This window comes from Aphis gossypii, chromosome 3 (genome assembly GCF_020184175.1).
Source record: "Aphis gossypii isolate Hap1 chromosome 3, ASM2018417v2, whole genome shotgun sequence".
In the NCBI taxonomy this organism is placed as follows: domain Eukaryota; kingdom Metazoa; phylum Arthropoda; class Insecta; order Hemiptera; family Aphididae; genus Aphis; species Aphis gossypii.
The window spans coordinates 39,026,689-39,040,711 of NC_065532.1; the positions used below are offsets into that span (position 1 = coordinate 39,026,689).

The following is a 14,023-nucleotide window of genomic DNA, read 5'->3' on the forward strand; positions in this document are numbered from 1 at the left end:
TTGTTGAGTGTTTTAAACGCATGTGTCTTATCATGTTAGAAGTAGATGTTTGGTTGTGTTTCATTTCAAGACGATACAAACCATATTTTACATTTTTTTTATTATCATCCAGTTTAAAGTAGTTCCAAACAATACTAGTTTTACTCATTTTATAATAATTACAATATTTAATATTATTAAAAAATAAAATAAAATAAAAGAACCATTTTTTTTAATCGATTCAGACTTTAAAAGACGATTAAATAGATTACAGAAATGAATTGAATGAAATATTAAATCACTCACTAATTACTGTTTTTTGTAAATGTCTATTATAAGATTTAAGATTAGAACTATCATATATGCTGATTGCTGATAGTTATTTTTAGATTTTGTCCAAAACATTGCAACTTTGCTTTCTTTACATATTTTGAGATTTTTTTAATTTTTGGTGCTTTTTGGACTTTTTTGCATTATTACTAGTTTTAGAATCAAAATCAGTATTATTTTATGAAATTATATTTTTTTGTCAATAGAATTATCAAGTTAATTTTAAATGTGTAGATTAAATAGGTATAGAGTAAAGGCCGATTACGTTGATACAACCCTTTACAATTACAGCGATAATATAATATATGTATAATATACTATTTAACTATTGGGATATATTTATTACGATATCCTTTTTTACATACGCCTTATTGAGTGAACTAGAAAATTAATAAATACATTGCGTTTTATCGCTTTTACTTTAAACCTTTATATTGTTAATATTAAATATAACGATATATCATTATTTCCGTTATATTATACGATATTTTCTTTTAATGTTAACGTGGATATTTGGTTGTGTTTTATTTCAAGAAAACCTAAAACGTATCTTACATTTTTGAATTTTTCAGATTAATTAGTCCAAAACTCCTTAGTCCAGATAAATAATAATAACAATACAAACAACTGATGTTTTATAATCATACAAAATGTATAGTAAAGTACATCGAATATATAATAAGGTAAATCTTAAATCTATAGTTTAAATTCACAGAATTATAATTATAAAATAACTATTGATCAAATCTTAAATTATGAAGTAGGAAGGTAGAATAATTTTATGCAATGATTGCTGTATAATCTCTAAAATATCTAGTCAATTCACAAGTATGTGAATCGTGAATCAAGCCATGAAGGTGGTATTCATGAATTAAGAACTATGAAAAGAGCCGAGACTTGAGAGTAGATTTGATGATTCAGTTCATTTAATTGATTTGCAGGAGCTGATTCAACGATTCATCAAATGAGTTGAAATTCCCACCTCTAGGCTCTAATTGCTATTTATCATTAGCTCGAATTCTTGCATTTGTTATCAAAATTAGTTGTGATTATCAATTTATTGCTAAAGTGATAGTACTATCTTAATTCGTGGTAAGTCGTAATAAATGGCCGTTATTTGAAAATTGAATTCAACTGAATTTCTGAATAGATATTGATAATTTAAATAAAAACAGTAAACACCAAATGTCGAATATCGGATTATGATCGCTGTCTCTGATCGGTAGTCGGTTGTCGTTACCATATCTGGTTGTCACCGGAAGTTATTTTGTAAGTTTTTAATGATTTTATTTTTATTTTTTTTATAAACATTATGTAAGCATTTATCTTTTTAAATGCATTGTTTTACTAAAATCAGTGTTAATTACCAAAAAAATTCATGACAAAAAAACTAATTTTCATCAGATTTGCTTTCATTAAGTTTAATCTCATCAATTAGCAGTTAATTATTAGGTAATTTACTATTTATAAAATATTTAATAGTTATGCACCATTTTATAGTAATAATATAAGATAAACCTTAGATATTGCATCTGATTAATATTTATTTAATTTTGATATATTTCTTAAAACATTAAATTATGTAATTATACTCAATTAATTTTTAATTTAAAGACAAACATTTAACACTGTTTAAGTAATATTAATTTATATTTAACATTTCTTTGTTTTTTAGATGATGGGCGAGTTAAAGAAAATTTTTCTTCTTATACAGAATGATATTAACCAAGATAATTTAAAAGAAGCTCTTGACACTTTTAATATTCATTACAATAATATCAAAGATATTAAAGGATTTCAAAATTGTACAGTCGGTATTGTAAGTATTTTAGCACAAAAACTTCAATCTGAATTTACTCTTACCAATCAAATTAAGCAATTTGGAAAAAATACAAATGATGTTATACAGTTTGCTGATCGATGCTTCAAAACAATTGATTTGTCTCAATTACAACCATTGCAAAATAGTTTATATGTTATTGTCAAATATTTACTTATAAATAATCATGTGACAGAAGCTGTACATTTTGGTAATTATCTTTTAAATAATTTATCTCCACCGTGTGATGTACTGAAATATTTAGTTCAGTTATTTGCACATCATATTCATAAGACTTGTCCCATTGATGATGATTTAAAAAAGTTAAATGTTATACTTATGTGGGATGCTGCATTAAACTTAGTGAAACGCCATACTGGAAAAGAAATTGAGTATGCATTATCTTCATTATTAACACTTGTGAAAAATATGAGTGGATTAATATTACACGAAGGGCGTACTATGGATGTAGTTATTTTAGATATGACTTTAGAATCAGTGTTATCTTCTAGCGTTATTAGAAAAAAAAATGATCAAGAATGTTTGATGAATTTATACTATATGTTAATTGAAAACATTGTAGCTGTAATGCAAAACATGATGCGTCATAGACAAATGCATGTACATAATTTAATCAAGCATATCAAATTAATGATTGATATTTGTTGTTTGAATAAAATTGAAAAAGAATCATTGTCATTTTTGATATCATTATTCAAGTTTATTGACAACTCTATTAAAAATGGTCTTGATTCAAATTTTGAACTAAGGAAAATGATAGCATTTGCTGAAAGTTATGAACCAACAATGATATTACCAAACACTATGTTATATCACGTGTTCAAGGCTGCCATTATTACAATTATAAAACTAAAAAACTTTTGGTATGAAGGATTGGTTATTAATTCTTCTGAAACAATTTCCCAAATGTTTGTTTTGCTACACCGTTTAGTTTATGTAAGCAAACATAGTTCAATTGGTCAGATATGTTGTAAAAGTAAAAATTGTGATCTCAATGAAGATTCAACATCCGAAATGAGTTTAATTAACATAGTATTTATCATGATACGACACATAATTAATACTAATCCCACATTTTTAAATTCTGAAGATATTTCAAAGTGGATGGAATTATTCATTTCTTTATTTGATAAAGTAAATAAATCAAACTGCTCAAATAAAATTGCTTTCATTGAATTTTCATTAACAAGTGCTTACAACCTTTGTATTAGTACAACTTCTAGCAATTTCACACATTTATGCTTGGATTTCCTTGAACGGTTATACTTAATACTTGATCCTTGTGGAATTGATTCAGAACTTGTTGCTCGTGTCGCAATTCTACTGAGTCGGTATTTGTACAATAAAAATAAAAACGACGAAGCTTTAAGGTGTATTGCTTACTGGTGTGTGCGTACTCGTTCTGAACTAGCTGCCCAACAATGGGTTTATCTTAAATGCAAGGAGGAAAGAAATAATGTCATTATTAAAGAAACTATTTTGAAAAAAATTAAAAATGATATTGATCTAAAAAAGAAATGGCCTGATTTTAATTTGACAAAATCTGACTGCACTGAAATAATGTGGTTAGAATTAAAGGCTCATAATCATCAAAATAAAATTAAACAAGATACTACTGCTGTGTTGGAACTATTTGAAGACTTAATGTGTCATACACTATCTAGAGAGCTTAAGTGTCGGGTCATAATTACTACTGCTTACATAATACTACATTCAAATAGTATAAATGGTTTAAAAAGAGTAATTGATGTATTAGAGGACTACATTCGTAAACTAGAAGTTGAAACGTCTATGGAGAAAAAGAATATGTCATTAATGTTGGGTAATTTATATTACGCAAATTACTTGTGCTTATTAAAACATTTGCAGAACCTTGTCAGCAAAGAATTGGATTCGTATACTGAAGAGAGGTTGGAACGTGGTATGGAGCAACAAAATATTATTCAATATGAACCTATTTCTTGGATATTGCCTTTAAAAATAAAACCTAAACTTTTCAATTGTTTGAATTGGGCCGTTAAGAATTGGTCTGCTTTAATAAATGATACAATCAAAGATGAACACGATGTCAAATTACTGTTTAGAAGCCTTCAAGAAGTTGCTTTCATACTCAAACTGCACGGTGACTCAAAAGAAGTGGAAGTATGGAAACTATTATATAAATTAGCTTCTAATAAGAAGTGTCAAAAACATACTTTTATAGCACTTATGGAATTATCAAAAATTAGCGAGGTAGATGTTGTAGAATTATCTAATTTAGCTAAACATTTGCCTAAAATGGCCATTGATTATAAATTGGCATTAGCAACTTCTCTTTTAAACCAATTAAAATTTAATGATGCACAAGTTCTATTAGAAGGTATCAATGATAGAGAATTGAACAATAATATTTTATTAATGGCAGAATATTCATACCTTAAAAGTCGTTTGTGCTTTGAATCTAGAAATTTCAACAAAAACGAATGTCTTTCTATTTTTATTGATGCTTATAATCTTGCACATGGTCTTATCAAAAGGCTCGATTATTTTTATGAATACTTGGCAATGCATTTTGTAATATTAAGTATATGTTCTTATTTGAATTTAATCTATATAAATACTTTCAAACCTTTGGAAGCTCGCTGTTTTTTAAAAGTTCAAATGAATATTGTTCTGAAGTCTGTTTTAACTAAAAGAGCATTAAATGTATTTATAATGAATTGTTGGAATGAACTGATGTGTTGTAATTTTGAAAATGCTAATGGACAGTTGGAGCATATAATGACTTTACTGGATTTTAAAGAAGAAGAGTTGGATCTTAAAATGCAAAAATTAACTGTAAACTACTCTCCAAATAAATGTTCTTCTCCATTGTCAGACTATAGATGCTCTCAAATCCCTAGATTAAATAAAATGGCATCACCTTCCCTAAAACGATTGAACAATAAACGTACACAAATGAACATTACCGAATATTGCGACGAAGCTATCAATAGCAATGGACCTTTTGATCCAATAATTATGCATTCTGTTATTGAGGCATGTCTTCTTAAAGCTGTTTACTGTTCTAAAGCTAGTCAACAAAAATTAGCTGAACATTATTTTAAACGTACATTCAAATTATTGGAATTGCCTGTACCACAATTTAATAAAAATGAGGTGTATAACATTTTAAAAGTTAGACAAACAACTTTAGTCAAATATCATTATGCAGAACACCTAGTACTTTTCAATGATCCATCCAAGTCTTTGGTTTATCTTGAAAAAGCTAAAAAATCTTGCCATGATGAATGGTTATCAATGTACGTAAATGAACTAATTATTTCACTTAGAGTTAAAAACATAATGAGTTATGCAATTTCAAGTGTTATTCGATCACCTGTGGCAGAAACATGTTTACAAGAATTAAAGACACCTATGACTTCTAAATTACGAGTGAATACAAAATCACAAGGGGTTCCTAGATTTGTCACTCCAGCAGTAAGAAAATTAAGAATGACTCTTGAAAGTCCAAATTCTAGACAAAATAAAATAAAATCACCTCTGATAAGAGGGACTGAAAAAATTAAAAATGATTCAACTGTTAAGAAGAAAGTTGGAAAAGAAAACATTGTAAAGTCTACAACAAAACAAGATGTTGAAATAAAAGTGAGAGAGAAAAGAAGTACAAGAAAAAAAGAAACCACTGAACAACCACCATCGTTAATTATTAAAAGGCGTGCTAATAGATTGAATATTTAGATTTAATTGTAAATTTTATTCCATGTACTATTTTGTAATTTTTATTTGAAAATAATAATTTTTAAGTTAATGTAATGTGAATTTGAACTGAAAATATTGTAATTTATTAAGTAAATATTTTTTTTAGTGTATTAAATTTGAATTTGAAATAAAAGTAACAATAATATTAATGTAAAAATAGCAAAAAATTGATAGTTTGAATGAAATAAAAATTATGAAATTTTAAATGTACTAATAGTCTGTAATATAATCTATATTATATATATACATAATATTTTATATGTAAGAATGTAGGTGTTTAATATAATAGTAACTGAAAATATTATACATTTTATCATTAAGCTGTGATTTCGTTATTTTAGATTTTGAATTTTACTTAAGTTAAATATTCCAACATGAATTATTAAAGATGATGTTCACATTCAAAATATTATATTATGCAAAACTATAAATACTATAGTAATTTTAAAAGTAGATTTTGATTTATAGTTGTATTCATCATTCAAAACCTCTTAACTGAAGGTTTATGTTATAGAAATATTATGAAACAGTATTTTATATTTCTGTTAATAATTGTTATCTGTTTTTTTTTTACATGAATTCTTTCAGCACTACCTAACTTGACCTTATCTAGCCGATAAAAGAGTAAAATATATGTTTATTGTAACTTAAAAAACTTTTTAGGGCTACCATCTATAGATCTATAGTTACATTTAGTTTTCTATTTTCAGTAAAATTATAGAATACTTTGGTCCTTGACACCACTTAATTTTATTATTTACTGCAAATAATAAGAAATTATTCATTATAACAAATAATAAAATTAAAAACTAATTTATTTTTTTTTTTACATAAATTGTATGTTTATTTATTATTTTGGAATTTAGTAGTTAAAATATTATCAAATGGATATTATTACAATGTATAAACAATTAATTGTATTATCTAATTTATTGAGGTCAATTTAATAACAGATTTTGTGATTACTATAGGAGTATTTTAGTTGATTTTATGCTAATGGATAATTTTTTTAAAAATAAAAACCAAGAGAATTATTAATGCGATGTAGAATTATGGACCATGAAGATAATGATATGTTTAAAAAATTATAAATAAATATTTGGTGAAATGATAGGTTAATTTTATATTAATTACTACTACAAAGAAATAAAATCAGTTTTGTCTCTGGTTATAAATGGTTCTTTTTTTTTTTTAGTTTTTTGTAACAATTAAAAAAATACCAATACTATAAATTTTGACTACAACTAAATTATGTTTTCTGTAGAAACCAGATTAATTGATTTAAATGAAAGTGTTATTTTTTACTGAATTACGATTACTAGAGCAATAACAAAATAATATTCATTCATGAGCAAATTTTTTTCTTAATAATTTAATCATAAGTACAAAATACACAAAGTTAACGAGTTAACAATTTATTTTAAAAGTTAATAAAGAGTTAAGCGCTTTGTTAAATATTTTTAGATTTAGTTTAACAATTATTTAATTAAAATTTGAATTTGTCATTTAGACAATCGGTACTTATTTTTATCTTTAAATGAATAGTTTAGATCACAATACAATATAGATAGAATGTGGTGATAATGTATGATTGAATAATTATTTAGTTCATCCAGAACATTCGTTAATTTATCACCGTTTTTTTACAGTTAAACATGTACTTACTATTTTCTTGTTTAATTTAAAGCTTTGTATATTTTTTTTTAGCATATATTTTACCCTATATTTTAAATTTTTAATGTATCAAGTATCACTAATGTATTAATACTTATAACCATACACAAATAAAAATAAAATAACTATACATCTTTGATAGACTAATACATTCATCAAATTGATCATAATTTAAATGTATAGGCATGAAGTAATAATAATAATAGTATGAACCAATTACAGAATGTACAACATTAGTCAGACCAAAACAGGTCAGACAATTTTTATTTATCTTTGAACATATATTTATTATGATATAAAATACAATATTCTATATGGATTTTTAAAACGTATTATATATAATCGGTATCTGAATGTATGTTTATAATGTTTTTAGTACCTACTATAAAATTAACAATTTCTAATTTAATTATTCAATAATGCATAACTAGTTAAGACCTTCAGATTCTTCACGATCCATTCCTTCTTTACTAATTCTGTGATGGTTAGCAGAGATAGGTCTATAATAAAATGATTTGTAGTCTGATCGTTCTTTCATCATATCATTAATTTTGTTAGCTACCATTCTGAAAAATTGTATAAATAATAATAAATAAAAAAGGGACAATTAGAAAATTTTTATTTTAAAATTATTTAAAAGGACGTAATACCCGCATGTGTTATTTCTGCCTTATACATGGGTAACATAGTTAAAAACTATTTTGCACTGGACAACTTTAATTAAATGAAAAAAATCTTTTTTTTTTTTTCTGTTTGAACCAACGACCGGGAGGGAACCGCTTTCGCATTATTTCCTTCTGGCCGCCATTGTTTATTAAGATAAGATAAATGTTACAGATATTTAAATGAAAAAAACCTAGTTCTCAAACCGATAACTTAAATTGTATTCATGTTATCAAAAAAATTAAAACGCTACAGCTTGGGTAAATGTGATTTATAATTTTGGTAATTTTAATATACCTAAATATTGAGGGAATAAAGTTGTCCTGCACAAAACAGTTTTTAACTATGTTATACGTGTATTAGACAAGGGACCTTCTTTTATTTGTTATTGTTATTAATGTACCTGAATTGTATGTAATTCCAAACAAATCTACACAAGCATAGGCGCCCATTGGGGGGGAGGGGGGCAAGATAGGACACATCACTTTTTGGACAAAAAATATTATGAGCTTGTAGCTCACAAAACAAAACAAAACAACAATTTTAAAAAGCAATACATTTTTTAATTTCATATTCTGAAGCAAAATATTTATATACATAAAAATCATAATTTGGATGAGTAGGTTATGAGATAAGTATTTAAAGTTCTATTGAGTGGAGTAGGCTTGACATTTGTGGGATATCCTAACACTACCCTAATTTTAATACTTATAACTTATAATTTATAACACATACACTAGTCATACAAACTTTAATTTTTAAGTGTCTAAATACTTCAAAAAATATTCTGTTACAGAATATGAAATTAAAAATAAATGTTGTTATTCAAAAAGTAAGAAATTGAAAAAATGAAACACTAAATGATACCTATATATATTTTTTTAATTTTAATTTTACTTTTCAGTAAATTATGTAAAAGAAGTATGTTCAAAACAGTTAATAGTTCTTGAAATAATGAGAGGTTTGTGTTAAAAAAAAAAAATCATTAAATTTTTTAATTATCTATATATTAATAAATTTTAAAAATCATGAAAACATTTTTACCTGACTTTAAATTTTTCATCTTCTTCATATAATGTATGTAGATACTTTTCATACTGCTGTTGTGGACTGGGATAAATATAACGTGCCATCCACCGAGTAATTGGATGCTAAAACATTGAAAGATTTTAATTTTATTAGTTATTATGACAAAATTAAAATAACTTATTTTCTATTCTTTTTAAAATAATAAAATAATATTTATTTCAAAAAATTTAATAATTGTAGGTAGGTAAATAAATTATAATTTTAAATTAAAAGAAATTTCATGAGATAGAATTTATTAATCTAATTTTCTTGTTGAAATTAGATTTTACTAGTCTGTACACATTAGTAGTGGCAGTAAGATTCTATAGTCTTGGTGGTGCCACTACAGTAAAAGTGTCCAGGTGAATTAATATAACTCTATAAGATCATCAAATGTCAATACAAAAAGTTATTAAAATAACATACAAATTAAAAAATGTTTTATAGGTTTCTAATGAGATATGAAGCATCATTCATATTTAAAATATACAAAGTCAAACAATTTCATGTTTTCTATATTTACTTATAGGTATGTATGATAACAATTTACAATTAGACATTAGTAACACAATTCATAAAAATAATCAACTAACCTGATAGTATTCCCAATGAGCAGGTCTATAGCCTTCAGGAATTGGAGCCAATTTAGCTGGTCCAATAAAAACATTAACACCAGTGACAAATAATGTTAAAGGAATAACGCCAACCAAAACATAATAATGAATTAAATCCTTGAACTTTGTCCATTGCCAGCGAGTTTCTTTAACACTCATCAGATGATGACCACTCATGTTACGAATCGGTACAAGAGCTAAAATTCCATATGAAAAATTATTCAAATATTTTTTTTATAATATTTTATGAAAATAGGCTACCTCACAAAATGCGATCTACTTTAATTTTGTGTACTACCTAACTATAAATATTAATATAATATGTTATCCACTAATGTTATGTGTTCTATCATAGATAAAATTCTTGCTCAGGTACTTAATACCAATTTATCTTTGTACGGATCTTTGTAGGTACTTTCCAATGCTTAGCTAAGTATTGCTAAAGAAGATTAAATAAAAGCGGTAATATTTTTGATTAATTTTTAAGAGGACAACGCACTCACATGTGTTGTCTCTGTCTTACACACATAATGACATAACACATAGTAAATTTTCGTCCACCAGTGTCAATAGTGTGCTTTTAATGTTGATATTGTGAATTGACCTATCTTTAAACTTTTAGGTAAGATTGTAATCAGTGTTCTCTCGTTGGTAGTTTACAATATTTTAATCTTTGAATATTTACATAACAACGAGAGAACACAGATAATGTTCTTACCTAAAAGTTTAATTCACAATATTAAATCTAAAATCATACTATTGAAACTGGTAAACAAAAATTTATTATATTGTACGTGTGTAAGACGAAGACAACAAATGTGGTCGCGACATCTTCTTAAGAGACATAAAATTATGATTTGTAGATAACCCATAACAACTTTTTATTTTTTTTTTGAAATGCATACATATTACATTATTAATAAATTTAATTATATTCTTTATGTACAGAAAATCAATTATTAATTTTTTTTTTCATAAAATAGGTATAGAAGGCCACATACTATTCTATAATTTTTATTACGGTAGACCACACATTGAAACATAGCATAAAATTGTTTAATTTAAAGAGAGTAATAAAATAAATTCTTAAAAAAAATTTGCAGAGTTAAGAGCAAGTTAAACACAAGATACTAGATGATCTTATTGGTGTATGTAAAAGTAGATCTAACCATAATAAATTACAATAAAAATATTATAAAATAGGTTAAACCTAAGTACGCCTAATTAAAAATTGTATCAAATATTTTGTCAACGAAATACTTAAAATAGAATAATTCGCATAATAACTTGTACTCTCACCAGATGATTTTAGTACGTCGGTTTTCTTCGAACTCAAACATTTGGTGATCGCCGATCCTAGCTTCAGTGAACTCCAAACAGCCATTTTACCGGCGTTAGTTAAATCAATTCTACACAAAAATGGATAAAATACTAATTAAATAAAATATAGGTGAATACTGAATAGTACAACAGTAAGATCTTACACGTTTCTTCAGGATCTTTTTACCATATAAAATGTCACGAGCACAGGATGAAAATTTTACTAATGATAAGAGCGAAAAAACGAGTCGACCGACTGACGACCGACCGCTGATTATCAGATATCATATAATTTAATGTGCCCTTGGTCCTTCAGATAGGGCAATCAACATTAATAATATAATGTTATTCTGTGATAATATTATGTAAATGCACTGTTTTATGATAAGGTAGTACCTATTGACTCAAAAATGTATAACTACAATTATAGGTATATTAATATGGTTTAAGTTGTATTTATTATTATTACAAATATTATTATTGTATTAATATTAAATGTTTTGGCAAGTATGTTATCAACATTTTTTAATCTAAAACACGGTTCTAGTCTGTAGATAGAATAGTTGCACACCCAACCTTTTTTAGCTGCTATATGTAATTTATAGAACCTTTGTTCAATTCCTTAAAACAGAAGTAACTAACTTGAAGCTTCCATTCCTGTCAGTAAAAATAAAATAAACCACTAATAAGAGTTTTAATCCGCAACCTTCATTCTCATCTTTGAAGTAAGACAGTCATCAATGTCTTACACAAAGTTAACAAAAACCACCTGCAAAAAAATTACCGTGCAAACTAAAATAAATTAATCAATATTTTATTCATCAGTAATAGGCACATTCAAAGCGTATTGTGGTTATCTTCCTATAGATGGATTAACTTATATAACGGATCATCAGTCACCTGATTACTCCATTCACGAGATGTCCTAAAATATATTACAGAGGCTGCAGATTTCATAAATATCTACAACGTAGAAGAAGAATAAAATCAACAAGTAATTTACGTCAATACCAAATAAATAAATAATACAAAATCTAAATTTATAAACGTACAAGGAAGCCATCCATCCAAAAACAATTTTTTTAATAAACCTGTCAAACTTAAATAGATACTTAAAAGCCAAACCTTTAAAAATATTGTTCTAAGGAAACTAACAAATGCCCTTCCTTATTTATCAAATTATTCAAATTTTTCATTCCAATACTCCATACAGATCTGAATCTAAAAAATACTAAATGAAAAAAAAGCTAAGCATTAGTATAAAAGGTTTCGAGTCAGGCTAACGCCTCATATACCTAAATCCTATAATTAAAAACATAGTGTCTTCTACTAAATCCGACATTCCTCCAAGGACCTAGGTGACTAAAGTTTAAGACGTAAGTTATTTGAGAGAATTGAGGACTTTTACGTAATTAACATATACGCATTTAATATGTACCTTAAATTAAAAGTGTCTGCACCATTAGGCATTTGGGTGTCTTTTTTCATCAAGATATATTCGTGTATTTTTTTTTAACTCTTATTGTGTCAACGGATACAAATTGTATGTTACAATTATATTATTGTATATTTTATTTATATATTAAAAAAAATATTTATATAGTAGGTATAGTATAACTTTCAATACCTATTTAAACTCTTTTTAATCCATTTAAAAGCATTTTAAATTTTAAATTTACTTTCACTTTTTTTCATATATAAATAACGATAAAAAAATATTAGCTGAATTAAATGTTCGAAAATGTAAACATGGTTTCTCATTAGTTTTCATTTCTCAAATTATTGAAGTTTGTGTATATTATAATTTATAAGTTTATAACATATCCACACAGTTAGCCATAAATTATTATCATTATCATGTAAATATTTCTATATAAAAAAGTGAATAAAGAATAAATAATAAGATTGTAAATAATTAAATAAATATTTTTATTAAAAGTAGGTATATAATTTATACTAAGCAATTAAGCTAATGTTAGCCATTAAGTATCAACTACCAAGTACCTACCATATGGAAATAAGAGTATATTATAAAAAAATAGTTGTTGAACAACTTCAGGTGTAATACTTATGTTATGAATTGTGATATAAATCAATAAATCCACTGTGTAAACCGAAATCTATTAAACTAGATGCGGGATGGTAAGAACAAAACACTATTTTATTAGGATGCTACACTCACACGTGTAAATGTGTTATTGTCTGTTATTTGTTATTGTCTGTCTTACAAACTTTCAATAAAGCAAATTTGCTTTCAGAACTTATTACCTATGTGTTTATTTTAGTATTAGATTGAATTAGCCTATTATCAAACTTAACACGTTCGTACTGTTCGTAGTCACTTGGATTTTTTATATTATTCAAGTACCTATAGGTACCTCAGAGAATCACTTTTATATTACTGCTATATCTCACTTTAAAATTTGGTTTACTTTTATAGTAACACTGGCGTCCAATGACTATTTTCATAAAAAACTACTTAACATTTTCTACCCAATTTATAAAATGTTAGACCGACTATATTTTTAGAATTCTCAAAATTATTATGTACCTACACATAATTACATAAAAATTATAATATTCTCAGATTATCTCAAGTCAAGTTACCAAGAACAAAATAATATAAATACAATGATATAATTTATTGAATAAAAAACAGTAATTTAACTACCTATATAGTGTACATGAGTACACTATATATACTGCGTGTTGAAACAAATGTCACTGCTCTACGATGACTGACCATAAAGCTACAACATATATATATATATATATAACCATTAAAGTACAAACC

General features: G+C 25.7%; 2 protein-coding genes across 3 annotated transcripts; one reads left to right on the forward strand and one right to left on the reverse strand.

Annotated features, from left to right (window-relative positions):
* Nucleotides 1-1,427: 1,427 nt before the first annotated feature.
* Nucleotides 1,428-5,908, forward strand: LOC114121516 (uncharacterized). 2 transcript variants are annotated; one of them, XM_027983902.2, is made up of 2 exons: nt 1,428-1,578; nt 1,985-5,908. In XM_027983902.2, exon 2 carries the CDS (start codon nt 1,985-1,987, stop codon nt 5,867-5,869), a length of 3,885 nt encoding a protein of 1,294 aa, XP_027839703.2. In that variant the 5' UTR covers nt 1,428-1,578; the 3' UTR covers nt 5,870-5,908. The 2 variants fall into 2 exon arrangements, with proteins under 2 accessions (XP_027839703.2, XP_050059788.1); XM_050203831.1 differs by lacking the exon at nt 1,428-1,578 and adding an exon at nt 1,616-1,761.
* A 1,872-nt stretch (nt 5,909-7,780) lies between these two features.
* On the reverse strand, nt 7,781-11,554 carry LOC114121529 (NADH dehydrogenase [ubiquinone] 1 beta subcomplex subunit 5, mitochondrial). Its single transcript, XM_027983921.2, has 5 exons — nt 11,394-11,554; nt 11,209-11,318; nt 9,889-10,106; nt 9,272-9,378; nt 7,781-8,130 (listed from the first exon to the last, which is right to left on the reverse strand). The coding sequence occupies exons 2-5, from the start codon at nt 11,291-11,293 to the stop codon at nt 7,992-7,994; spliced, it is 549 nt and encodes a 182-aa protein (XP_027839722.1). The 5' UTR covers nt 11,294-11,318; nt 11,394-11,554; the 3' UTR covers nt 7,781-7,991.
* Nucleotides 11,555-14,023: the final 2,469 nt, after the last annotated feature.